Genomic DNA, 27671 nt, shown 5'->3' with positions numbered 1-27671 from the left:
TGGGCACTAGTGAAGAATCATTCGTGTCAGAGATCAGTCAATAATTTCGAGATTCTTCACTATTGCTAATCATTTTAAAACATTTGCGGCAAATTTAACCATTTTACGAAAAGTGCGATGAAACAAATCGTCGGCGAAATTCTCGGTAAAACTTGCAAAAAAAACGAAACATTCTGACTGATGAATAAATAGTTGAAGTATTCGAAACAAAAACAAACCAAATCGCGACTTCCGCGATGGGAGCGGCAGGAAATGACAGGAGACATAGAAACATTATATTTGCAGCTTATTTTTAGACGTACTTTGGGATGTCATGTTCGATGCTTTCATCCAAAGTATGTAGGAAAGTAAAAGTTGGGCGACAGGTGAACTTAACGCCAAATATATTTGATTGACGTAATTTGCTCCCACGGGTTATTAATCACCGACAAAGTTACATACGTGGTGAATGGTGTATAAAACGGTGTACCAGTGTTATGACGACTGTTGTTGCCCGCCATGCGAGAATAAGTAAGTTACATTCATTTAACTGCGCCCGAATTGCTCATACTAAATGTGTTTGTAAACAGTTTGTTCACCACAAAAAGCTCATCGTCATAATACAACGCAGCGCCGCGATTCGTCAATTAATCGCTACATTGTGACGCCCCGTACATTCACTGTGACGTCATATAACCGGAAACACACATCCGACATAATTTCTATGCGACAAAGTTTATATTACTCTTGTTTTAATAGCACCATGTATGGTGTATGGTGTATAAAGGCACAAAACATTAGAACGAAGTATGTTTGTTCCTTCTCCCATCTTCATCGTTGGGTTCCACGTCCAATAATTTCAACGAACTCTGAATTTGTAAATTGACCTCCATAAGTTTGTTACAAACACTGGTGCTTTGTACGATGTCGTTCCGTCCCAACACAGCATAACCTGGTAAGTGAAGAACAATGTTATCGGGCGTCGAAGTTGTAAAGAATGCAGAAAAACAATCTCCAACAAAGTTGCATATGTGGTGAAGCGAGGACAAGGTGTATGTGCTGGAACACCTGTGTTGTACCGATAAACAAATTACATTCATTTATACTTTGTACTCCCGGGTTGTAACAAACATGTGACAACCGAACAACTTACACTTGTCATCCATGGTTAGTTGTAAATAACGATGCGTCAAATAATTAGTTTTTGAATCTTCAGGGAAACCAAACAGTCGATCCGGCCAAAGGTGTCTATGAGATAATAGAAATGTTTCAATTACATCAATATGTTTTAATTAACTGCAATCAAACATGAGTTAATCCATACAACATCAAAGGCAGCCACAAACTTATTTGATACTTTTCCGAAAGTAGTTACTCGTAGCATGTTTTTTATTAATAGTTTTTTGTTGCTAATTCCCTTTCTTTGCTGTTTTAGTTAATTTAATTCCGCTATTGTATACGAAATGATAAACAAACAATTTCACCTTAACACATTTAATTGAACATTCGCGAGATGAAAATTCCTTTCAACCAAAGTAGTTTGTAAACACAGTGATGCTTCATCCAAAGTCATTGAGCGCATTTCTGCTTCAACTTCTGGTCCCTCATCCTCAACATAGACATCATACTTTAATTCCTCGTAAATTTCACCGATGTTGTGTGACATGTCTTTGTTCTGTGATAATAAATGATTAAATGTAACTTATTTATCCTCCCATGGCGGGGCAACGTTGGTCAATATAACACGTATGTTCTGTTTCATGCAACTCGTTCCCACTTACAAGTTACCACATATGTAACTTTATGGGCGATTGTTTTCTGTATGGCTGACAATTTGGACAACCCATTGGTGACCACTGGGTTGGAGCAAATATTTTTAAGTATATTGCTTACACGCATACCAACAATGGTCACAAAGCTGTCTGTCTTATAACAAGAAGTATTGTGACATATTGGCGTGTTGTTTGTTAAACAGAATTGTTGCAACAAAGACCTAATGTGCGGCGTATGCTGTTTTTTTTTAGCAAATTATTCACAATTATGCGAAAACATTTGAGAAAAACATTTTGACTTCAGTTTAGTAGAAAAGTTGTCGCACTATAACATCTGTACGCATGGAATTACATCATATCCTGCCATTATAAATACTAGGGCACTGTCGGTACAAGAGGTATATGTGAACAGTTGCTGTTTTGTGTTTTGTTTGTCACACCCAAAGACACATACACCCACAATGGTAGCAGCATCGAGCCTCGAACCCATAACCTCTCTGTTAGAGGCAACCACTGTGCCAACCCGTAAATAAAGTTTCACCTGGTTCATCAACAGCCGCATAACTCACCTCGGGACTGCTGGTCGTAACGATTCGAATCAATTTACAAAAACTTTGGAAAATCAAAAGAAGTTGAAAATGCAGTTTGTACAAAAGTTGGCACAAGTTAAGTTGCTGTGAACAAACAAATAATTAGTACCCTGGGTGAGGTTTGAACCCAAGCACCCACCAACCTGACACTCAAGATCCACAAGATGCGTTTCTTCCTCTTTGAGTTGATTCACTTTATCAAGGCAACTGTATGCGTCAAAAACTTTCTCTCGATAAAATTCAATAATTTTCTGCAAATAATGTCCAGTTATAATTCAATCATCATCACATAATACGATGTGGTTTATGACCAAACTACTCACGTTGATTTCAAATATTTCCAGTTTAAGTTGCTCCACTACTGGCGCTAGAGTGCTGGTGGTTGCGCAACATAACGGGGGTTCCAGTTGTTTGGGGAGCTCGTCCAGCATCGAACGTGGGGGGGGGGTTAAGGGAAATTTAGAGGGGAGGGTGTGTAAAAGTAGCCACTAGCTAATGTTAGAATGAATATAAGAGCCAAATATGTTGCATGTTAAGGTAATGGGTGAAATCTCGCACAAAACAAAACCTCACCCGTACAGAATAGAAAGATAATAGTTAACACATGCAAATTCAAATTTGGTTTAGCAGCCACAATTCTGTTTGAATTAATGAATGTAACTTACTTTATCCTCGCGTGGCCGGAAAACGACAGTTGTTATCATACGGGTTTAACACCTCGTGCAAGCTTACGAGTTACCAAGTATGTTACTTTGTAGGTGATAATTTTTTTGGATTTTTTCATTTTTTATGTATGGCTGATAATTTGGACAACCCATTAGTGACCACTGGGTTGGAGCAATTGTCGTTAAGTGTCTTGCCCAAGGACACATACGCCCACAATGGTAGCAACGACGAGCCTTGAACCCATTACCTAATGGTTACAGGCAGGCGCGCTAACCACTACGCCACGGCGATTTGATACTAAACAGGTTTTTGTTCTTAATGTATTTTTATTGTTTTGCTACTAATTGCTTAGATATAGTTGGCCTAGTATGCTGAAAATAATGCCAAAACTAACTATTAATAAGAATATAAAGGATATTAAAATGCGCCGCGATGTTTGCGAGTTTCGAACCCAGGTTCTTGCAGCTGCTTTTACTCAAAACATTGAACTCGTAACAAAGTTCTTGGTAGAGAGGGAGGAATATTAGAAATACTTGGGACACCTCGTCACCGGGACAATCTGTGGCTAATGTGTTCAAATATTTGAACCACCTGTGGAATGGATGTTTTTATGGTTGACTAATCACCCAACAATATTTGGAAGGCAAGGTTTTGTGTTCTATCTATATACGCAAGGTTCTTGTCATGGAATTTAGATCAAAGTTACCGACTTTTTGTAAGATTTAACGGATCGTACCCCAAATGCATATGGTCCCATAAGGGATGAGGTCCCATATTTTCAACCAAAGTATTTACCTCGAGGAGTTGCTCGACAAATCTTTTTCAACGACTTTGTTTTCGACTTCGTGCGGAATGTCTGTGGAGTAATCGTCGTCATTATTAATAATTTCGCCACCGTGTGGGGGTAAACAGCCTCACCTTCGATGTTTTCAACCAACAATGAATCCAAACTTGAACTTTTTGAATCAACGTCGTAATCTGCAACAAGTATTATATATACCAACAACAACAACAACACATATATGAACATTATATTAAGTTGTGTTGAAGTGTGACCTCAACACTTTATATATTATATCAACGACCCCAACCAACCTTCACTTTGTTTGAATGGACTAGCGGGTGGTACGAACAACATTGTGGTCGGTTCATCGTCCTGCCAATACAAGATATGTTTGTTATGAATAATCACGTCATAAAACCCATGATGATCCAACTCACGTGACGTTCGCTCATGGTTGCCATGGACGACATACTCGATGAAGCGGAACCAACGAACTCATCTTCAGGATTCTCGTGGCAAACCTGGTTATGATGTCATAATGATCGTCAATTTAAACATTACAAGTGAAGTATTGAAGCCATTCTAGGTCTGTGCAAAAGAATTCTAAATCGGAAAATGGTAATTGTTCCAACCCTGTTGTCACTAATGAGTTGTAGCACCCTGGATATTCGGGTAATGGCCGACTTTTCAACATGGACAGAATCTTATATTTATATAAAAGGATTTAGGTCACAAACCACTGAAGTGAGGTCGTATTCTTCCGGTGGCTCCTCAAACTGGTTGCCACCGTCACTTGTGGTTGTCACATTATTTGCACGATTCCAATGCAAACCAGTGTTGAATGTATCGTTGCTCTCACCCTGGGAGGGAGTGTTACAATGGAGGGAAAAGGGTTAGGATAAAAAGAATGGAAACTTTACATAAATAAAATTGAAAACAATTACAAAGTTTTTTTTCACATACTTATACACACCCATCCCTATACCAGCGGTTCCTAAACTGGGGGGTGTGTGTAAGATTCAAAAGAAGAGGCGCGAAAAACAATAATATAAAGTAATACAGCAAGTGTTATATTTAACAAAAAGAGGGGCACGAGTTTTGTTGGGATTTTTATTGGGAGGCGTGTTTCAAGATGTTAAAGAACCCCCACCCTATATTATATGACCCTCATATAACTCCCAGTTCTTTATTCACTCCCCACCCCCCCTCATACAACCCCCACCCCACCCTCACCTCCACCTCCAGTTCATTAAGGAAGTCAAAATCCCTCAGCACTCCTCCGAAGCTTGGGTCGTCTACAACGCTAACGTCTTCCCTCGACGAATTCATCTTATCTGTGGTGTGTGGGTTAAATATTTGAGATTTAAAGTATATGAACGCCAAGTATATGAACGCCAAGTATATGAACGCCAAGTATATGAACACCACAGTACGTTTGGGTTAACTTATATTACATTCTCACCAGGTTGGCTGTGATTGGTCGATTCCGTTGCGTGGTTGAGTGGTTTCAGCATATCTTCGTTCTGGGGAAAATAATATGTGTTGTTGATGTTTGGATTATTAAATATAGTAACTCGTAAGCGCAAGGTGTATGGAACCCATGTGTTATAACGACTGTCGTTCACTATTACTTGAGATATAAGGCTCGCTGTGGCGACTACAACTCAGTGTTTGCTTTGTAACTTGAGTTGCTATCATGTAGCGGAGCAATGATGAATAAGTTGAATATATCAACAACACAAGCACCCACCTTCGCAATTTCATTCGTTTTATCATTGGCTGCTGTAAGTTTTGATGAGAAACAAGCGTTGATGGTTGAACGCACGAGTTCTCGTGTATTTACTTGCGAGGGGACCGGATGATGCCAACTGCTCACCATCGGCTCCATCGTACGATAGTCATAAACATTCATTGAGAAGATTTTGCCGACGTTCCGCTCTGGTGGGTTATGTTAATAAGTTTATTTGTTTTATGTTTTAATATCAAAGTACACTTGTTTCTTTTTTATTCAAATCGTTTTTTTACCGATTTAATATTTTTCACGACTGTGGTTTTGCTGCTAACCCTCCTCTCCTTCGTTGTTAATTTATTATCAAACACGATGGCAAAGATTTATTAAACAAACACAAGTTATTCACCTTTTTCGTTCTTCTTTAAATTATTGAGGTCGAAATCAAACGACAACGTCAACCCTGGTAGTTCGTACTGAGTGCTTGTGGCGCCTGCGGTGGCAAAACTTAAGGTAATTTGGTTTCTTTATCATTGTTTTCAATAATAAAGATTAATATGTGTAGAGTTATCAATACAAGAGTTATCAATATAATCACAAGCTGATGTTTTTAAGTCGCCCATGGTAAAACCTCACCCATATATAACCTCACCCATATATAACCTCACCCATATAAAACCTCACCCATATATAACCTCACCCATATAGGACCTCACCCATATAGAACCTCACCCATATAGAACCTCACCCATATATAACCTCACCCATATATAACCTCACCCATATATAACCTCACCCATATAAAACCTCACCTATATAAAACCTCACCCATATAAAACCTCACCCATATATAACCTCACCCATATAAAACCTCACCCATATAGAACCTCACCCATATATAACCTCACCCATATATAACCTCACCCATATAGAACCTCACCCATATAGAACCTCACCCATATAGAACCTCACCCATATAGAACCTCACCCATATAGAACCTCACCCATATAGAACCTCACCCATTAAGAACCTCACCCATATAGAACCTCACCCATATATAACCTCACCCATATATAACCTCACCCATTAAGAACCTCACCCATATAAAACCTCACCCATATATAACCTCACCCATATATAACCTCACCCATATATAACCTCACCCATATAGAACCTCACCCATATAGAACCTCACCCATATAGAACCTCACCCATTAAGAACCTCACCCATATAGAACCTCACCCATATATAACCTCACCCATATATAACCTCACCCATATAAAACCTCACCCATATATAACCTCACCCATATAGAACCTCACCCATATAGAACCTCACCCATATATAACTTCACCCATATAAAACCTCACCCATATAAAACCTCACCCATATAAAACCTCACCCATATAAAACCTCACCCATATAAAACCTCACCCATATAAAACCTCACCCATATATAACCTCACCCATATAGAACCTCACCCATATATAACCTCACCCATATATAACCTCACCCATATATAACCTCACCCATATAGAACCTCACCCATATAGAACCTCACCCATATATAACCTCACCCATATAGAACCTCACCCATATAGAACCTCACCCATATAAAACCTCACCCATATAAAACCTCACCCATATATAACCTCACCCATATATAACCTCACCCATATAGAACCTCACCCATATAGAACCTCATCCATATAGAACCTCACCCATATATAACCTCACCCATATATAACCTCACCCATATATAACCTCACCCATATAGAACCTCACCCATATATAACTTCACCCATATATAACCTCACCCATATATAACCTCACCCATATAAAACCTCACCCATATAAAACCTCACCCATATAAAACCTCACCCATATAAAACCTCACCCATATAAAACCTCACCCATATATAACCTCACCCATATATAACCTCACCCATATATAACCTCACCCATATAAAACCTCACCCATATAAAACCTCACCCATATAGAACCTCACCCATATAGAACCTCACCCATATAAAACCTCACCCATTAAGAACCTCACCCATATAGAACCTCACCCATATATAACCTCACCCATATATAACCTCACCCATATAAAACCTCACCCATATAGAACCTCACCCATATAGAACCTCACCCATATAGAACCTCACCCATATAGAACCTCACCCATATAAAACCTCACCCATATAAAACCTCACCCATATAAAACCTCACCCATATAAAACCTCACCCATATAGAACCTCACCCATATAGAACCTCACCCATATAAAACCTCACCCATTAAGAACCTCACCCATATAGAACCTCACCCATATATAACCTCACCCATATATAACCTCACCCATATAAAACCTCACCCATATAGAACCTCACCCATATAGAACCTCACCCATATAAAACCTCACCCATTAAGAACCTCACCCATATAGAACCTCACCCATATATAACCTCACCCATATATAACCTCACCCATATAAAACCTCACCCATATATAACCTCACCCATATAGAACCTCACCCATATATAACTTCACCCATATAAAACCTCACCCATATAAAACCTCACCCATATAAAACCTCACCCATATAAAACCTCACCCATATAAAACCTCACCCATATAAAACCTCACCCATATAGAACCTCACCCATATAAAACCTCACCCATATATAACCTCACCCATATATAACCTCACCCATATATAACCTCACCCATATAAAACCTCACCCATATAAAACCTCACCCATATATAACCTCACCCATATAAAACCTCACCCATATAAAACCTCACCCATATAAAACCTCACCCATATAAAACCTCACCCATATATAACCTCACCCATATATAACCTCACCCATATATAACCTCACCCATATAGAACCTCACCCATATATAACCTCACCCATATAGAACCTCACCCATATAGAACCTCACCCATATATAACCTCACCCATATATAACCTCACCCATATAGAACCTCACCCATTAAGAACCTCACCCATATAGAACCTCACCCATATATAACCTCACCCATATAGGACCTCACCCATATAGGACCTCACCCATATATAACCTCACCCATATAGAACCTCACCCATATAGAACCTCACCCATATATAACCTCACCCATATATAACCTCACCCATATATAACCTCACCCATTAAGAACCTCACCCATATGAAACCTCACCCATATAAAACCTCACCCATATAAAACCTCACCCATATAAAACCTCACCCATATAAAACCTCACCCATATATAACCTCACCCATATATAACCTCACCCATATAAAACCTCACCCATATAAAACCTCACCCATATAAAACCTCACCCATATATAACCTCACCCATATATAACCTCACCCATATAGGACCTCACCCATATAGGACCTCACCCATATAGGACCTCACCCATATAGAACCTCACCCATATATAACCTCACCCATATATAACCTCACCCATATATAACCTCACCCATATAGAACCTCACCCATATATAACCTCACCCATATATAACCTCACCCATATATAACCTCACCCATATATAACCTCACCTCACCCATATATAACCTCACCCATATAGGACCTCACCCATATAAGACCTCACCCATATAAAACCTCACCCATATAGGACCCCACCCATATAGAACCTCACCCATATAGAACCTCACCCATATAGAACCTCACCCATATAGAACCTCACCCATATAGAACCTCACCCATATAGAACCTCACCCATATAGAACCCCACCCATATACAAACCACCCACCGATAACTTTATGTGGGGATAGAGTGGCAGGCAGTACAAGATGCGACGATCGTGAAACAGCGAGTTTCAGAATATTCAAAGCTTCGTTCCAATCCTTGCCCTGCAGGGGGTTGTGGGTTAGTTATAAAGGGAGGTGCGGTAAGTATATAATTATAACATGGTTGTTCTGTTTCATACAACTCTTGTACAAGTTATCGTTTAGTATGGTCCACATACACCAACAACGGTAGCTGCATCGAGCCTTGAACCCGTAACCTATTAGATGGAGGCCAGCGGTGGATGAGCCAGCACACACCCATACACTAACTTACATGCAGATGTTCGTACACAACACACAACACGCTGTTGATGATCGTTGTGTGTTCCTCATTCGATAAAACGCTCGACAACGACAATAAATTGAACAACACTTGTAGACAAGGTCCATTCATCGATTGCGGGCCTGTATGATGTCATATTGGTGTAAGAATAATAGAATTGATAAACTGTTTAATTTATTTAATAAGTTTTGGTAACGCAGCTTATTAAACAATACATTTGTGGAAAGATGAAACAAATGTTGTTACAACTTATGGATAAAATTGGGGGCAAAACTTAGATTAAATAAAAAGACTTATATTTATACCCAAGTCTCCATAAATTTCCTCTAGTAGTTTTAGAAAACTAAACAAGGCACCCAATGACATCACAACCGTGTATATGACATCATAATACATAACAACCCACCTTTCCCAAGGATCTCGGTCAATATGAGCAACTGGTGGATGATGAAGTCCGGAAAAGTATCGGCCGTATATTTGCACACCACGCTCACCCACGTTTGGGGGGTCTTGTTGTACGTTTTGTTTGCGTACAAACTCATCACGTGGGCAAGGGACTGTGGGGGGGATGGGGGTTGTTACTTTAATGGTATTGCTGATAATTTAGACAACACATTAGTGACCATTGGGTTGAAACAATTCCCGGTAAGTGTTCCAAGGACACATACACAAGGAATGGTGGCAGCAAGATTCAAACTTGTACCTAGACACCTAACCATTGCGCCAAACCTAAATTACGATTCTCAAAGACATTATCGTTTTGTCTGACATGACTTGCATAATAACCCCCAAACATAAACAAACACCAACCTGTAACTTGACTTTGCTTTTATAATGCTCGACGCATATTTGCGCAATGTTTTGCGCACACTCGCAGCACGCTACATCGGGATTGTTGAAGTTTAGCGCGAGGTACGGGAGTAACGCGACGATGCTACGGGGGAATCCCCCACCTGTCATAATGGATATTATTATCAACATTGTTACATAATATATAAATAGGGGTATATGATGTTTGTGTAACAGAAATAGTGATTATTTATCGTAATAGCTATGTAGCTAATATGTCAACAATGCTATAAAATATAATAATGTGGGGTAAGATGGGACACCTTCAGCACATAATATCCCATATTTCCTAATATCCCTGGTAGCAACAATACATGTATTGGTTATCATTACATATAGTTATAAACAAACCATCTTGTTGCGAAACAATGGGTGAATGAATAGCGATTGTGAGGTCAGATAAGATTGAGAACGCAAGGTGAAAGGTGGAGGATAATGTCAAACTTTTGATGAGGTAACTTTGTAGTCCCATGTAACCGGGCCATTCCATCTGGGAGAAGTACCTGGGGGGGGGGGGTGTTATTGTGAGCATGCGGTGTATGGATACTACATGTGTACACCTCATGCTCACTGTCGAGTTATTACATGGGTGTCTGTCCGATAAGTTTTACCTTGACAGTGAGTATGAGGGGGCACCCTGCTGTTTCCCAGAGAATACCGGGTTCAAGACTCGTCCTTGCTACCATTGTGGGTGTATGTGTCGTATTTACTAATGGGTTGTCTAAAATAATGGGTTGTCCAATCACCCACAAAGTTACAAACAACATTCGTGTTATACTTTCTACAATTACCCCACCCACCTTTCCACGAGCGATTTATCCTCGTTCAAAATATCGATTCGTTCCAAACATTTCTCGAGGATCTTGATCGCCATCGTGTGTTCGTGTTCGTGGTCGGATTCAAGCAACCCGATCGTGATGAAGAATATCTGGGGGGGGGTGGGTTAAGTTACTACAACCTAGCGTTGGTAAATTACAAGGAGGCCCATGTCAATATAATAATATTTCTGGAAGCAAACATCTTATATATGGTTGATGCATGTGAATATTTCATTGTTCCCGTTCACACTATGATGTGGCTCGCCACGATGCAAAAAGAACAAACAAAGAAATATCTACACCCAGCGTTGTTCAACACAGTTATTCCAACATAGACATCATATTAACCTGAACAATCAACTTTTTTTGTTCATCTTTGTTCGAATCTTCGGTGATTGTCGCGCTTGTGTGATGCGATAACTCACTCTGTGATGTCATAGAACCATCCGATTCATGATCTAAACAATGGATTGTTAACGAGCTGTGTTTAACTAATACAGAGCAGATGAGGCTCGTTGCTGCCATTGTGGGAACGTGTGTTCTTGGACAAAACACGGCAATTGTTCCAACCCAGTGGCCACTAATGGGTTGTCCAAATTGTCAACCATATAAACCACCCAACTCGACATCAACCAACCCCCACATTACCTTTGATATGAATCCTCACGAGCGTGTCGACTTTGACTTCTTCTATCAACTTCTTGGACAATGTAACGGACCCCGACCTTTTATGGTGGTGGGTTTTAACATGGGCGGGCCGTAACTCCGGGGGCGACTTCATGGGTTTCGGGAACATTTTGTTCGGCCGGTTCACCTGGCGCCTCGTGTGGCTGGTAACATAGAAATAAAATTCATTTATTATTGAATTGTAAAATAAAAATTTAGTATTTTTAAGTTAAAAACCTGCAAATATTTGCAAGACTTTTTTAACACAGGTATATAACAGAATATTTTATCTTAGAAATAAAATTAATTTTTTTTAATTTCTTGTTAATTTGTTGCTGAAATACAAACATAGTTTTTAATTATATAAAAATGTTGCAAATATTCGACTTACTTCGAAATATTGGTCGGTATATTCTCGCACGTGTGTAGCAGTGTTAATAAGATTTCTATGGATTTACTTTGAAGCTCACTACTGCCACCATCAGCCACACAATCCAATAAACAACAAAGTAGTTTGTAAACACAGTTGGTCGGCATGGGTGAGCCCAGGGCCCGGAATATCTGGGAACAAAACAAAGTTGTAAAACAAACACAATTGTGAAAGCGATTATAAAAACTCTGCTGCCCAACACACCCCCTACCTGCAAGGCACGATTAACATAATGCACATGATGCGACTCCGTAGCGAACTTAAGACATTCTCGTCCCAAACCATCGACGAAATTCTTCTTTGGCGACTAAATATTATATTTCTATGGTTAGTTTTTTATTTCTATTAGGATAAAAAATAAGTTTTATTTATACCGTTAACAATATAGACGACCCATTAGTGATCACCGGGTTAGAGGCAGGCGGGCTAATAAACTATGCTACGGCGCCAATAACCTTATTTTATTCAACCTTTCACACAAACAGTAAACCCCCAACCCCACGCACCATAAACTTGAAAATATTTTTCACTTTTTCCACGAACGTCGTTAATTGCTCGGTACTCCTTAATGCTGTGCATTTGTGTGTTACGTCCTCGTTCAACCAAAACTCATTGTTCGGCCTGGAATGTCAAGCATGCATAAGAAGATTTGTCACAAACTTTGTTTCCAACTCACCATAAAGTTAAACTTTTAAGGAAATTCAAAACAAAATTAGAATCAACGATTTTTCGTGGCGTGGCTGTTTCATCTGGAACTAAAATATTTGGTTTAACATTAAATAAAAAATATTTATCCTTTTAAATATGATATCCAAGATCCTATTAATGAAGCAAATCAACAGTCGTTAAAACACGTTACTATGACAACAAACTCACCAACAACTTGTTTGCCATCGTCGTCACTTCCCGGGTGAATAAACGAAATCGAATCCGAACGTTTCTCCCAAACTAAACATAAGTTTCAGCAAACTCAGTGGTTATTCACGCTAACATAAGTATGAAGCAAAGTATTTTGAAAACCCCGAATAGCATGGCATGTAATAGCTAACATTAAGTTAAGTATATGAGCCAACACCCCTGCAACCCCCACATTAAACTCACACGAAGTGAAGAAGAACGGCGAACTTCCATCGACAACTTGTACACGAGGACAATTTAATAAAGATGAAGAGAATATCTGGTGGTTTGGATATTGGGTGTTAGTGGGGTAGTAAGGCTGTAATAGATCTTGTACGGGGGGTGTTCAATAGTAAGGACTTGCGATTTATATTGGAGTTGACAATTTTAACATAAACCTAAAAAAAGTCGGATTGGGCTTTTTGGCATTTTTACTGTTGTACAGCACACATGTGTGTACACGCATATAACATATATCTATAAACATAGAAATAAATAAATAACCATACACAGTGCATACTACAGCCCACCTTGGCCTCCTGGTTGACCTGAACATCAAACAACCGGATCATCAGATTCAACAAAAGTTTTGACGACGATTTCGATATTTCTTCCAAGTTGTTTTGATCAACGCCGAGAAGAAGTGCGAGGATTATTTTGTCCGTGTATTCCTGGGGGGGGAGGAACAAATTTTAATGCCCAAAATATAAATGCATAATATATGTAATAGAATGAAACAACATAATAGATATTCCAATAAAGGTTATATAAACATGGGGAAGAAATGAAAATTAATGTCCTCCTACCTCCCAATCCATGTTTAATTGTTGAAGTTGAACCAACTCGGATAGAAATAAACAAGCAATGTTGCATCTGGAATAATAATGGGGGGGGGGGGGTAGTGTATGGTGTATTATGGTTGTTTATTATAAATTGGTTCGGGATCTTCAGAATAGTTAGAAACCTACTAAGTGCCACAGACACATAAGCCCACGATAGCAGCATCGAGCCTTGAACCCGTTACCTCTGGTTATTACGCAAGCACTCTAACCACAACGGGGCAAATATGTTGAACATCAAACACAACCACTCACCTCAACAAACCATCATCATGTAGATTGCTCGCTACTAAATATTCATGTAGTTGTAGATAGTACAAGGTGGAGGGTATGGGCAGGTCGGGTGGGGGGGTTAGCTGGGGGTGGGGGTTAGGAATTATTTTAGTTGTATTGAAGTTAAAACCATCACATTTTCATCCATATTATAAGCAAGCATTATCTACCAAGGTACCCACCTCATGCTCACTTATCTTGGTTTGATTCGGCAAGCTACGTCCGATGCCTTTCAAGCTCCTGTGAAACAAACCATGACCAAGTTTAAACAAATATGAGGTTGATAAGTTTAGGACAAGCTAGTAGCAATGACCAGGGTTTGCCTAAATATATTTAAAGAAAGGGAAGAGTAAACACCAAAACAACATTTGTTTTACTCGTTAAAACACAAAAGTATATACAACCCCCGCTAATATATACAACCCCCTACCCAACCTTTGCTTGGTTTCATGCAAACTATGCCTGGAGTTGAAACCTTCGACGTCCGTTCTCATGGTGGGGAGCGAGAACACTGAGAGTGACTTCCTGTTTTGGTGCGGATGAATTTCTACCATTGGAACTTTATTCTTGCGCGTAGTAACATCATCTTTATGATGTAACAATGGTTCATGTTTAGGTAAATGACGTAGAGATAAATGACGAGACGTATTCGCTGATTTCGTGAATATCCTCGTGTCGGTCGTTGGTAATTGTTGAAACGATTTCGATTGTTTGTTCATAACGACCACATTGTCTCCATTATCGACCAAACAATTGAAACTTTCCCCTCGTTTCGGCGAACCTCGTACTTTTATGGGGATCGCTTCTCTGGTTTGTTTGACCATGATGTTAAAGTAAGGGGAGTCGGCCCCGGGTACGAGTTGAACTATCGGAGGTTCCGCCACCTATGGGTAAAGTATACGATGTGGTTTAATTACTTTAAGTACGAACCATAACATTATGGGGTCACGCTACATGGTTGGTAACTTGGGTGTAATGAACACAAAGTTTATTTTAACTTTTGGAAACGAGTTTTTTTTGTCCATTAACTTCATGAGCATTAGATCGGGGCCAGACTGACGTTGCCCAAGTTATGTAACATTGATCAATATAAATAATAAACATTCGACCACTTCACCTCGCATTCATTGACAAGATACTCCACAACTTCCTTTGGGTTGGCACGAGCGATGCAAGTCATAATATTCATGGCTGTACGACTCAGCACTTCTGTTGCGCGTAACGACAACAACGAACAACAATATAACACGATCACGTGTAAATTGTTACGATTGATTTGCGACAACGTCGACCAATTCGAATTAATCTCCGATGAAAAGATTTCATGAAACTGAAAAATAAGGAAATAAAACTCAGGTTCCCTGCGAGATACAACATAGGAAATAAAAACAAACCAATAAATACCCATTGGGCAGGGTGGTTGATAGGTTTGGGGATAATAAGAATAAATGAGAATGGATACCGGGTTCAAGACTTGACCCTGCCACCGTTGTGGGCGTATGTGTCCTTGGGCAAGACACTTACTTCAACCCAGTGGTTACTAATCGGTTGTTCAAGTTGTCAGCCATACATAATCACCCACAAAGTTACATACGTGGTAAGAACAATAAAACAACCATAATCACCTGTATTGATATGTAAGTGAAGTTGCACAGAATGAAGGTTGTTGTTTTATGAGCGGCCCAGCGTGGTTCCTCCCCCCCGCTAAGATGGAGGTTGATGTTACGCAACCATGGGCTCAAATATTGAAGCATCCAACGCTGACCAATGTCATTGGAGGTTAAGAAACGTGAGAAGATTTCTGTGGGTGGTGGTTGATTAGCAAGAATATAACAACGGTTGCTGCGAGGTTTAATAACTGATGAAAAGTGAGTCGAAACAATAAAGTATTTCACAGAAAATCTAAAAAAAACTAGTTTTATATTTTTGTTATTTCACAAACAAGAACAACAAAGTAACCAAACCTGACAATAGAGCGGTTGTTAGTTGTGGATATTTTGTTGACAATCTTTGTGAGCATAAATATTGGAGGGTATTGGTGGGTGGGTTGGTGGGTGAAGGGGGTGGGGGGTCTACGGGGGTCAGCTCCGATGATATCCTGGGGTAAGACGGGGTTAATATGTTTTCGTTGGGGGAACATTGAATTTTTAGTATAATCAAAATCACCCACAAGTTACATATGTGGTAACACGAAAGCAGACACGAGGTGTATGAAATACAATATTAGGCAACATTGTAAAACGCAGCTAAATTCATATTCCTTAAACACAAGGAAACATTGTCACCTTTCTTCGACTCTCTTCAACAAGCATTGAGCTTGTTTAGCGACGTCATCATCGGCAAGGAAGAATAACGATAAGTTCATCATAACTACGTTGTTGTACGGGTAGGCTCTGTGGGGTTAGGGGGTAGGGGGGTGTGTAGGGTAACTTAGTTATAGGGGGTAAAGTGGTGTTTATTAAGGCTTGAATATGATTTATAAAGTAATTATTTATATTACGGGACAATATAAACTAACTTTAAATACAAGCAAATTATAATTACAATCATATGATACAGTATCATGACCAACTCACGTGAAATTAAACCCCGCAGCCACGCCCAGGAAACACCCCTGAGCGACCAACTTGGATCCTGTGAAACATTTGCCGACCAACCACTCAATAAGTGAAGGAATGTCACTATTATGATGTAACAACATAACGACGGCTTCCCTGCCTATCCCATGAACGCCTGGGTTCACGCAATCTGTGGAGAGGGGGGGGGGGTGATACAAATGTGAAAAGTATGTTAATGTATTAGTAGATTAACGAAGATCAAATTAATAAATTAAATAAAACAAAGAAAAGAAAGGAATTAACAACAAAACGACAATCGTTGTGGGTTTTGTGCGTATCGAACAAGCGGGTCCACCAAAGCTACTCGATATAACACACCTTACTACTTACCCAGCAATGCTTCCAACCAATGGAATATATACGACCCCTTATCCACATCCAACCCCACCCTATCGAACACGGGGGCGCAGCATAACACCGAACATTCAGCTTTGAGGGCGGTAAGGTGGAGTAAGGTGTTCGGGTCAGATGTCTGTTGGGGAATATACAACATCAATATTGTTGTGGCATCACATATTTTGTACACGGCATAAATATTGGTTTTACAAATGAGATTACTCTACATACACACATGGGTGGACATACAAACCACCATCCGTACCAAGCATCGAACCCGGTATCATCCGGTGACAATGTAAACCCCTGAGCCATGGTGTCGACTAATCACCCCCCCACCTTATCATCCAAAGCATCCAACCTATCGAGCGCGCTCCCATCCCCCTCATACTTGCTGCACAATCTCCCAAATAGAAAGAACAAACTTCTCCTTAGTTCAGATGGTAGGAAGGTAGTTTGGATTTCACTCGGCAAGTGTTTGATCACCAACGTTATCTGCGGGTAGTGTATTGGTAAACATGCAAGTCTAATCTACATGAATCTTTTATATTATTTCCAATACACCTTGTCTCTGCGCTCCAGACGTCTCCAATATATTGTATAGCTGTAATATATTCAACGGAGCATATCGACATTAAAGAATGTTTACAACATAGAAACACTATATTAGCGAAACCCCCTACTTACCATGGATCCAAAATATCGTCGTAGCTCATCTAGCGACCTCGAGTGGCTCGGAGTATTTTGTGGGTTGGGTGTGGCGCTCCCTGGTGGAAAGTTTGGGAAGCTTGGGTTCTGTAACGACATGAGTCATCATAAAAACACATGAGTCATCATAAAAACACATGAGTCACTGTGAATCACAAAAAAAACAAAAATTCCAATTGTTGCCATTTTGTGTTCAAAGGCGTTCAAAACTATTACTCTCCACAATTATTTTTACAATTTTAAACAACTACTTCTAGGTCCAAGTGTTTTTTCAATTTCCACAACACACCTGGTTTCCGACAACATGACTTGAATCTAATTTCTCGACAGATTCAAGGAACGCGCAGGTGTCTTTAATGTAATCCAAGAATATTTGGACGAAACTTTTCTCCTTGGACGTTTCGTTGAACGTTCGAACAATTGCCTCGCTAAGTACCTGTGTATGATGTCATAGTTGTGGACTGTTAGAATATCCGGTTTTAAGTTGTGTTTATTTTGTAAAACCATGACTTTTTGTTTTAATTTCGCAAGAGAAGAGTAAAGAGCGAACACTTGTGTTCACTGAATCGCGACAGTATAAACCACGGAAAACGGGGACAGATTGTAAAGGAATGAAGAACATTATATAATTCAATATAAATGGAACACAACAATTGTATTACTCAGTATCTTGACAGCTAGCATGAGTGGTAACCCCACAGACTACAACCCCACACCATACTCACCTCAGCTTTAGCGAGTCGTTGGAATATTCTTACCAACATAAGACGCACAACATCTCGTTTACGTTTACGACGAATGTTTTCCTGTCGGTGAGGTTTGGTGGCGTCATGAATCACGGGAAGCAACTCATGGATCAGATCGTTGAATGACGTGATGCTGTGGGGGGGATGTAACATATATAGTTGTCAAACATAGGGAACCTCATTGATTAATGTGGTGAATGCAATATACTTTGGCTCTGCTTGTTTGTATAGACACCTAACAACAGGGTAAAATCTGGGGTGACATTGTTAAAATGCAGTTACACTCATAGTTGTCAAACATAGGGAACCTCATTGATTAATGTGGTGAATGCAATATACTTTGGCCCTGCTTGTTTGTATAGACACCTAACAGCAAGGTAAAATCTGGGGTGACATTGTTAAAATACAGTTACACTCATAGTTGTCAAACATAGGGAACCTCATTGATTAATGTGGTGAATGCAATATACTTTGGCTCTGCTTGTTTGTATAGACACCTAACAGCAGGGTAAAACTGCCCAATACGTTTGTTACCACATTGGGATTTGAACCAGGGATCTCCCGGTTTTGATACACACACAACCTTAGCCACCACGGTGGGACTTGAACCCCTTACCTCGTAGACCCCAACCCAACCACAGCTGAATCACGAAGTGCGTTGTTGTTTTCAACTTTTAGCAAAGATATCAACCGTTGGAAGACATATGAGGGCGTCGCTTTCTGACGCTCAACGTCTTTAATTAAAGCCACCATCCAGTCTGGTGTGCCGGCCAATATTGCGTTGGATGCTTGTTTCTGTGTGGGGGGGGGTTAGGTGATGTTGTTACAGGTACGTGTCTTGCCCAAGAATACATTTGTCCACAATGGTAGCAGCATTGAGTTTTTATTTAATATCCTTGGGTTACAAGACATGTGCTACACCCACTGTGCTTTAGTACCACACAACCTACATATTATGTGAATCGACCACAACAGTGGCAGCACCAAGCCTTGAACCCGGTAACCCACCCACCCACCTTCATAATTGTGATATTGGCAGGTGCTGATCTACATATGAACACCACGTAGTTGTACCACAGTGGAAGGTTGGAATCGATGCTGTTGGTGGATACAGAGCTCTGTGGAGGGATGGGGGGTTGGTTATGTTTAGAACATCCATCACTTGCTTTATTAATATTTTACTTTAAATACAGCTGGTTTTGAATGGATTTTATTTTATAAGGTTTTATAGTGAATTACATTTGAGATCTTTTTAACCAAGTTTAACAATGCTTATATTTAAGTGTTCAACTATGGCATCTTTGTAATTCCATCCAATCAACTGTTTAGCAAATATATAAACAAACCAACAACATTCCCACCTTTTTATTGGAAGTATTATTCGCAGCTTCAATGTTCGTCCCAACTTGCGTGAACCTCATGCACACGTCGAGCCAGGCATGATCCATAGCGCCCCCACATAACGATGGGATGCGTTGAGGGTGAAGGAACGAGGATATTACGCAACTCCATAAATCTTCGCAGCCATTCTGAGGGGGGGTTAGTTATAATGATATTAATTGCAATAAAGATTATCACCAAAATAACTGCTCAAGGAAAATTAAAATCATTGTTGCCAATTACATTGAAGTGTTGCTATGTTGAAACAATAAATCTTGTATTAATAAATGAACAATTTTTAATTACAATCCCCTTTATTAATGTTCCCCAACACAATTATTACTTCAACCACAAACATAGAAACAATATACACCTGATGCCAGGACGAACTTTCTTCAATCAACATAGAAACATCATTTTTCAACGAACATAACTTGAGCATATTATAATCAGCGTTGGAGGCAGATATAAGATCTCTATGCTGCTGTATAACCTCATACACGACGTCGGGGGTGAATCGATCAAGCGCGTCAATGCAAAGTTCGTTGCGATCTTTGCCGGGGTTTAACGCTTGAGCGAGGGACTTTACCTGGGGGGTTATGTTTGTTACATGGGGTTGGTTGGGGTTCAGTGTCAACCTACAACCACTTTGTTTACCAGTAATTACCATCAACATATGCTTGTCTATTTACTTTCAATTTATTAAGAAATTATCGTCCACCACATTAAGTTTTGTATTCAAAGGACAAGAGGATGAAAACAGTGGTGCAACAAGCCCCCACAGCATGGTTTGAAACCTCAGGTTGGGTAAAATAGAATATACGTTTATGGCAAGCAGCGGGACTTGAACCCGGTATCTTCTAGTTTAAACACAACGCTTACCTCCTTTAACAAGAGTATTGCAAGTTTCCGCGTTACACTTCGACAGCTACAAAACAAAACCAACGCAAATCCTTCAATTCGTGCGATGAACGGGGCGTATGTGTTCTTGTTGTAACTGAGGGGAATTATTGGATTATTACATGATATTGCACATTCTATTCTATATGGGTGAGGTTCTATAGTGAGGCACGCCATGGGACCTGGGATTTAGGCCAGAGGTGGCTCATTACCCCAACATTGTATATGCACATTCTATTCTATATGGGTGAGGTCCTACAGTGAGGACGCCCTGGGACCTGGGATTTAGGCCAGAGTTGGCCCATTACCCAAACATTGTATATGCACATTCTATTCTATAAGGGTGAGGTCCTACAGTGAGGCACGCTATGGAACCTGGGATTTAGTCCAGAGTTGGCCCATTACCCCAACACTGTACAATAGTGTTTCTTCACATGATATGTATAAGTACCTGACATCAGGGGAAGTCCCAACCACTTTATTCTTCCACCCAGTGGTCAGTTGTATGAGATGTTTGATTGCTGTATCAAGTAGTATGGGGTGAATGTCAGTTACCTGTATCATGTGTTATATATACATTGTTAATATCATATGTACAATATTACATAAAGATAAGTCTGTTTGTATAGAAGCACAACGGCACTACACTGGATCATAAATACATAGTAAATACACATATGCATTAACTACCTTGTTCAATATAAAAGACACGAACGTTGCGATCAAATCTTCCCGTTTATCGTTAAAGTCGAGACAAAATAAGTGAAGCGAGTTGAAGGCAAGCGACCGAACTTCCTCATCAATGTGGATCGTGAGACGAGATAATAGTTCGAATATGGAGGGGAAGGTTAGGGCACCAACCGGGAGTAACCTGGGGGGGGTTTAGTTAGGGGTTATATAATACTTTCAGCAGTGAAAATATTAAATTAACAAAAGTGTGCGATGTGATGTTGCTGTTGCCACCAGATATTTATTACTAAATTGGTTTTAAATGTGGATTGCATTAAGTTTCATATTTTGTGGTTTGTTATTTAATCTAACCATTAATTAAAGTTTATTTGCTGTTGTTGCTACCACGTATGCGTCGTAATACTTGAACAAAATCTTGTCTTTCATCCAGTCGTACAATATAAAGGGGGGTTTCATGTTCTCCACGAATGGCAGATGAAACATTTCTTACAGGAACAACATTAACACCCCCACCTTGGCATTGCTGCAATGCATGTTCGAAACAATTCAATCTTTGGTTTAATTTCAATTCCACCGAGATCAAATGTCTTGTTGCTGACGTGAGCGTTCGTCATCATCATCTTTTGGCCAACCTGGTGGAAAAGTGAATATAACTTAAACTAATAATCCCCCATGTTCACAGCTTTGGTTTATTGTATGACTCCCAGAAACCCCCAGCAGCCTCATTGTAGAACCTCTCCCATGCAAGTGCCAAACCACAACAGTATTCAGCAGATGTACACAACCCATACATAACTAACCACAGTTAACTCCAATCCACTTACTTGGGAATCCAGTGTTTGCAGAATATAATCCAAAGCTTTCTGTACAGGTTTATGATATTGCAAAACTCCTATAGTTCTTGCATCATCATCGGTTAATAATTTGTTTAAATAAGTTTTCTTCACTCTCAGTGTATTCCCTGATGGCATCACCCCTATAGTTGATGGCATGGGAGGGGCTCCCTCCTTTTGCTGCAGACTGTCGGTTACTACAAGGAAGGCACGGAGACCTGCGAAGGGGGGTGGGTTAGCTGGGTGGTGTAGAAGGGTCTTTGGGTAGGAATGGAACAAGTTTCAAGGATACACCCACAACAGCACCGTACTATAGTAGGAATAACAGCCACACATAAACAATACTGCCAGGCCCCGAACCTTTAACCTTGTAATCATACCAACACTCACCAATATTCATCCTCTCAGGGTGAAGCGTCGAAATCTTAGGGTTCCTGGTTATGGTGGAAGTAATGCATAGAAGCTCAAGGATGATTTCTTTCATCGCGAAGTCCAGTCTTTCTTGTGCGATGAATTGAATGATCTTCACATATATGCTTAGTGGGGTGTCCTGTGTATTGGGGTTGATAATATGTAATTTATTTATTAACGTAAGTAACTTAAACTTGGATTAGCTTGACAGTGAGGAATCTAAAATTGTATCACGTTTGTGAATGATTGTAACTATTACAGGAGTGTTCTCCTTGTACAGTTTACGTTGTGTCATATATTTGTGTTGAAACTGATCAGAAATAGAGTTGTATGCGTTGAAATAAAACTTATTTTTTTGTTGTTTATTATAATTTGATTTTTGGTATCGTACTTAAACAAATAAAGAAAGTTAACCCCGACGAACCTTTGGCACCACGTTCCTCGAACCAACGGGAAACAACCCACGAATAATCGACAACAATCGACTCTGGGTGGCGGTGTTACTTTCACACTTGATGCGAACCGTGTACGTCCATATTAACCGATACAAAGATTCAAGCGAGACACGACATACCTTCTGGTCACGATGCTGGAACACAAGATGGGTTGGTGGTGTGGGGTTATGTTGGGTGTGGTAAACGTGGCAAACTGGATACAAACAACATCCAAACCCAAGCTATCTAACCCTTGATATGCATGAGGGGTTATGTTGTTAATTATATGACCTTACAACAACAGAAGCTGAATTCTAATTTATAAGTAACCGAACCCTAATCTGTTGCTTAGATCTATGTCAGCTTCATGTGAGAAAAGGAAGTGTCATCGTTCGCAAACTAAGGAGAAAGTTTAAGTTGTTTTAAATAAATATTGAACGAAACCCACCTTTAAATTCGACAAACAATTATCGAGGAAAATATGCCAATTATTGAGAAAGAATTGTTTTTGTGAGACGCACAGTAAACAGGTTACAAGGGGATATAACGCAAGGAGGTTTTTCTTGCGTTTGGAAAGTTCGAGTGACGTTGGATACAAGGCGTCAACGAAGTCTCGCAACACAGGAACGTTGACCTCAGTTTTAACCGCCTGGGGATATAAGAAGGTTCGGTAAACTAAGGATATGTGTAGTTAGGGGGCTATGAGGTGAATTTGATAAACAATAACTATTACACAACCACTCACAGCAGCAACAGGGATAAGAATCTCCACGAACAAACTCGCCAGTCCATGTTTGATCTCGCGGTCTTTTACTTCGAGACTAAAGTCGGCGAGTACTCGAAGAAACCTGCGTTAATAATAACAAGTGTTATTCAGCAAGAGTTATAATAGCTGTGGGTTAAGTTATTGTAACATAAAATATAAATTTAAAAAAAAGTACATGATGAAAAATGCTGTGACAACTTTGTGTAACAACAACTTTTTGAGGCGTCTTTACACGGACAAACAAGTTACATTCATTTATTCATATTTCACAACATATTATTATTATTGCAACCAGTGGTGTACATCGAACATGGGTACTTTCCCTAACCTGAAACAAGCCTCGAAATCCTCGACAGGATACATCTTCACGCGAAAGAATTTCATGCCCATTATAAGTCCAAGAACCTTCTCGTTACCGTGCTCGCTGCTACGTTTCGCATCTTCTAACTCATGGAGGAATTTCTGGTGGATGGTTTGGAACCTAGGGGACAACAATGGTGGGTATGGGGTGCTTCAGTATAGTAGGCGGGGGGTGTGGGGGTCAAGGTGGGTGAGGGGGGTAATATTGCGTTCTTTGGTAAACCGGGTGGTTTGACACATGGGAGATAGATATGGTGAAGTTACGGGTTATGTAGATGTACTTGTGCTATACTGGAGAATAAGTAGCTTAAGTACTGCAGGTTTTTATACCAGGTGAGCAGAAAAATACTATTTTATAGTTTGCCTGGTGGTAAAAGTAACAGAATATTTTTTATTATTCGAAAAAAAATTTAAGGCAACAAAATAATTTTAATTTAGTGTTGGCAGACAAAAAAAAAAAGACAACATTTTACTTTGTTTTAGCGATCACCCCGAGAACTTCTGAATAAAGGTCGGCGATGATTCTCGCTTTGGTTGCTTCCTTGGGCCCGATGGCTTGTTTGAAGTAAGCGAATATAAGGTGGAGGATGCGATCAAGTTGTTGGTCGGGAAGGGGGTAAGTGGGGAGTTGACGGAGGATCTCGATTAATACGAGGCTGAACGCTACGTTGATGGAAACCTGAGGGGGTTAATGCGAACAAATAATCATAACATTTATTTAACTTTCTTTTGAGTTGTTTACAAATATTGAATTTATGATAAACCTAGCAGTAAAATGGGCATTATGACATCATTAATGGCAACAACTAACAAATCAATATTATTATGACATCACAACTAACAACAATCACCTCTTTTGTTTCATCATGAACATTTGTTTGTTTCTGTTTTTCACTGAAAAATATTAAATTTAAATATATTGTCAAGTATTTCAGAAGTTGGTCGCAACATTAACAAGCAACGTAAACGAACCTTTTATCTTTCACACTCGATGTTGAATCAACGTTGGATACTCGGGGCTGGCGGGGTAAATGTTGGTAGTACCTGGGGAGCGGGGTTATTGTTAGCAAAGTTGGGGGGACGCAGGTGTAACGAGAATTTTGAAAGTAGTTAGGTGTGTCGCCCCAGGTTTTTAATTAAAAAAACATCACATCAATAAGATACTGTTAGCATGGTGGAGGGGTGGTGTTAAAGTTAGCATGGACGAGGGGTAGTGTTAAAGTTAGCATGGTGGAGGGGTAGTGTTAAAGTTAGTATGGTGGAGGGGTAGTGTTAAAGTTAGCATGGTGGAGGGGTAGTGTTAAAGTTAGCATGGTGGAGGGGTGGTGTTAAAGTTAGCATGGTGGAGGGGTGGTGTTAAAGTTAGCATGGTGGAGGGGTAGTGTTAAAGTTAGCATGGACGAGGGGTAGTGTTAAAGTTAGCATGGTGGAGGGGTAGTGTTAAAGTTAGTATGGTGGAGGGGTAGTGTTAAAGTTAGCATGGTGGAGGGGTGGTGTTAAAGTTAGCATGGACGAGGGGTAGTGTTAAAGTTAGCATGGTGGAGGGGTAGTGTTAAAGTTAGCATGGACGAGGGGTAGTGTTAAAGTTAGCATGGTGGAGGGGTAGTGTTAAAGTTAGCATGGTGGAGGGGTGGTGTTAAAGTTAGCATGGTGGAGGGGTAGTGTTAAAGTTAGCATGGACGAGGGGTAGTGTTAAAGTTAGCATGGTGGAGGGGTAGTGTTAAAATTAGCATGGTGGAGGGGTAGTGTTAAAGTTAGCATGGTGGAGGGGTAGTGTTAAAGTTAGCATGGTGGAGGGGTAGTGTTAAAGTTAGCATGGTGGAGGGGTGGTGTTAAAGTTAGCATGGTGGAGGGGTAGTGTTAAAGCACTCACCATTTAAACAAAGCTTCAACCAATGAAGGCAAACAATATTGTGAGATGCAACCCAATGAAGATAGAAGGTGATCGAACTGATGGTCCTCGCCTCGCTGGAACGATTTTAATATCTGTTGCTCGCTCTGTATATGGGGGGGGGGGTTATGAAGGTGTTTAGGATTTAACCTAAACTTGCCCAGAAGATATTGATAGTTACTCATACAGATCAATATGTGATAACTTGACAATGGTTTGGTCACTCAAGTTCCATTTATAGACACCCCACAACCACAACACATATGCCCCCCTAACCCCCAACTCACCAAATGGTCACGCTTGATCGCATCCAACTTACGATCAACTTGTTCCACAAACGACGTAAACAAACCACAAATAACAAACTCGCCCGACACTTTGTCGTTTTCATTCATTTCTAATCATCGTATTAAAACTTATCATAAACTATATATCTGAACCTGGTACCAAAGTTTTGTTATTATTCAATTAGGTGTTCAATAATAACATTGTTAATATGAAGAAAAAGACTCAATTTTCGTTTTTTTTCAATAAACATTTTAACAAAATCAATATTTAGGCGAGGGAGTTCCCCTAGAGTTGTTACTTTTATGTGACAACACCAAATACGTCATATGTGGCAACTATGTAATTAGTTACGCAATAAAAATTGTTAGGATTGAAAACTTCAATTACCAAAATTGCAACAAAAATTAACTAACTTTAACTCAAACAATTCTGTACAGTGACCATTATTGTTTTGCTAGTAAAAAATAAATATGATATTCCACGGCTTTACATATAGTAGGTCGGGGGAAGAAGGGACGCATATTCATTTTATATTTTATCGTCTCATTTGGTAGTAAACAAAGAATTATAAAACCGTATCCTTACGACGCCCATGGGCTTTTGCGAACTGTTTAAAATACGATCAGGATATTTGGATTAAATATGTGCCAAAGGTGTCCCATCTTCCCTTTGTTTGTGGCCAATTTAAACAGCGAAGAAAGAGTTAAAAGTTTTGAAACCAAGTAATTACAACTTAGTAAGACAAAAAAATGTTAAGTTGTTATTTAAATTTTAACTCATATTTGCATACGTATGTGTTCGCTTATATTTTAATTAAAACTATTCAAATATGTGGTGAGTACGTTAACGGTTGGCGAGTAAATACAGGAACTCATTGTCCTGGAAAACTGAATGCGATAACT

General features: G+C 39.7%; 1 protein-coding gene across 1 annotated transcript; it reads right to left on the bottom strand.

Moving 5' to 3' along the window:
- Window positions 1–520: 520 nt before the first annotated feature.
- Window positions 521–26959, bottom strand: LOC149725435 (protein furry homolog-like). Its single transcript, XM_089892453.1, has 64 exons — window positions 26769–26959; window positions 26464–26588; window positions 25563–25634; window positions 25442–25484; window positions 25064–25269; window positions 24559–24711; window positions 24210–24312; window positions 23913–24113; window positions 23455–23619; window positions 23010–23169; window positions 22611–22837; window positions 22300–22418; window positions 21787–21967; window positions 21548–21651; window positions 21079–21193; window positions 20570–20785; window positions 20178–20345; window positions 19833–19934; window positions 19433–19611; window positions 18796–18949; window positions 18360–18506; window positions 18050–18157; window positions 17702–17857; window positions 17357–17498; window positions 16985–17156; window positions 16694–16801; window positions 16373–16506; window positions 16034–16209; window positions 15526–15738; window positions 14844–15292; window positions 14591–14648; window positions 14391–14491; window positions 14103–14169; window positions 13827–13967; window positions 13501–13576; window positions 13276–13347; window positions 13076–13154; window positions 12906–13020; window positions 12611–12706; window positions 12361–12530; window positions 11952–12133; window positions 11652–11761; window positions 11286–11413; window positions 10837–10988; window positions 10447–10589; window positions 10043–10193; window positions 9628–9758; window positions 9317–9416; window positions 5930–6013; window positions 5542–5729; window positions 5254–5314; window positions 5025–5125; window positions 4529–4651; window positions 4229–4312; window positions 4103–4163; window positions 3926–3985; window positions 3803–3863; window positions 3426–3598; window positions 2665–2777; window positions 2485–2592; window positions 2321–2425; window positions 1464–1654; window positions 1133–1227; window positions 521–931 (listed from the first exon to the last, which is right to left on the bottom strand). Exons 1-64 carry the CDS (start codon window positions 26874–26876, stop codon window positions 777–779), a joined length of 8541 nt encoding a protein of 2846 aa, XP_089748579.1. The 5' UTR covers window positions 26877–26959; the 3' UTR covers window positions 521–776.
- Between the last annotated feature and the right edge of the window lie 712 nt (window positions 26960–27671).

Source organism: Ciona robusta, chromosome 14 (assembly GCF_009617815.1).
Source record: "Ciona robusta chromosome 14, ASM961781v2".
NCBI lineage: Eukaryota > Metazoa > Chordata > Ascidiacea > Phlebobranchia > Cionidae > Ciona > Ciona robusta.
This window is presented reverse-complemented; position numbering and strand designations above follow the sequence as displayed.

What these genes read in the sequence shown, in the direction of transcription:
- LOC149725435 (XM_089892453.1), bottom strand. Translation starts at nt 26,876, where the DNA reads ATGAATGAAAACGACAAAGTGTCGGGCGAGTTTGTTATTTGTGGTTTG. An exon ending in GATTTCGAGGCTTGTTTCAG is followed by an intron (nt 24,313 to 24,558) that starts GTTAGGGAAAGT and finishes TTATTAACGCAG; the next exon opens with GTTTCTTCGAGTACTCGCCG. An exon ending in CAATACTCTTGTTAAAGGAG is followed by an intron (nt 20,786 to 21,078) that starts GTAAGCGTTGTG and finishes ATAACCCCCCAG; the next exon opens with GTAAAGTCCCTCGCTCAAGC.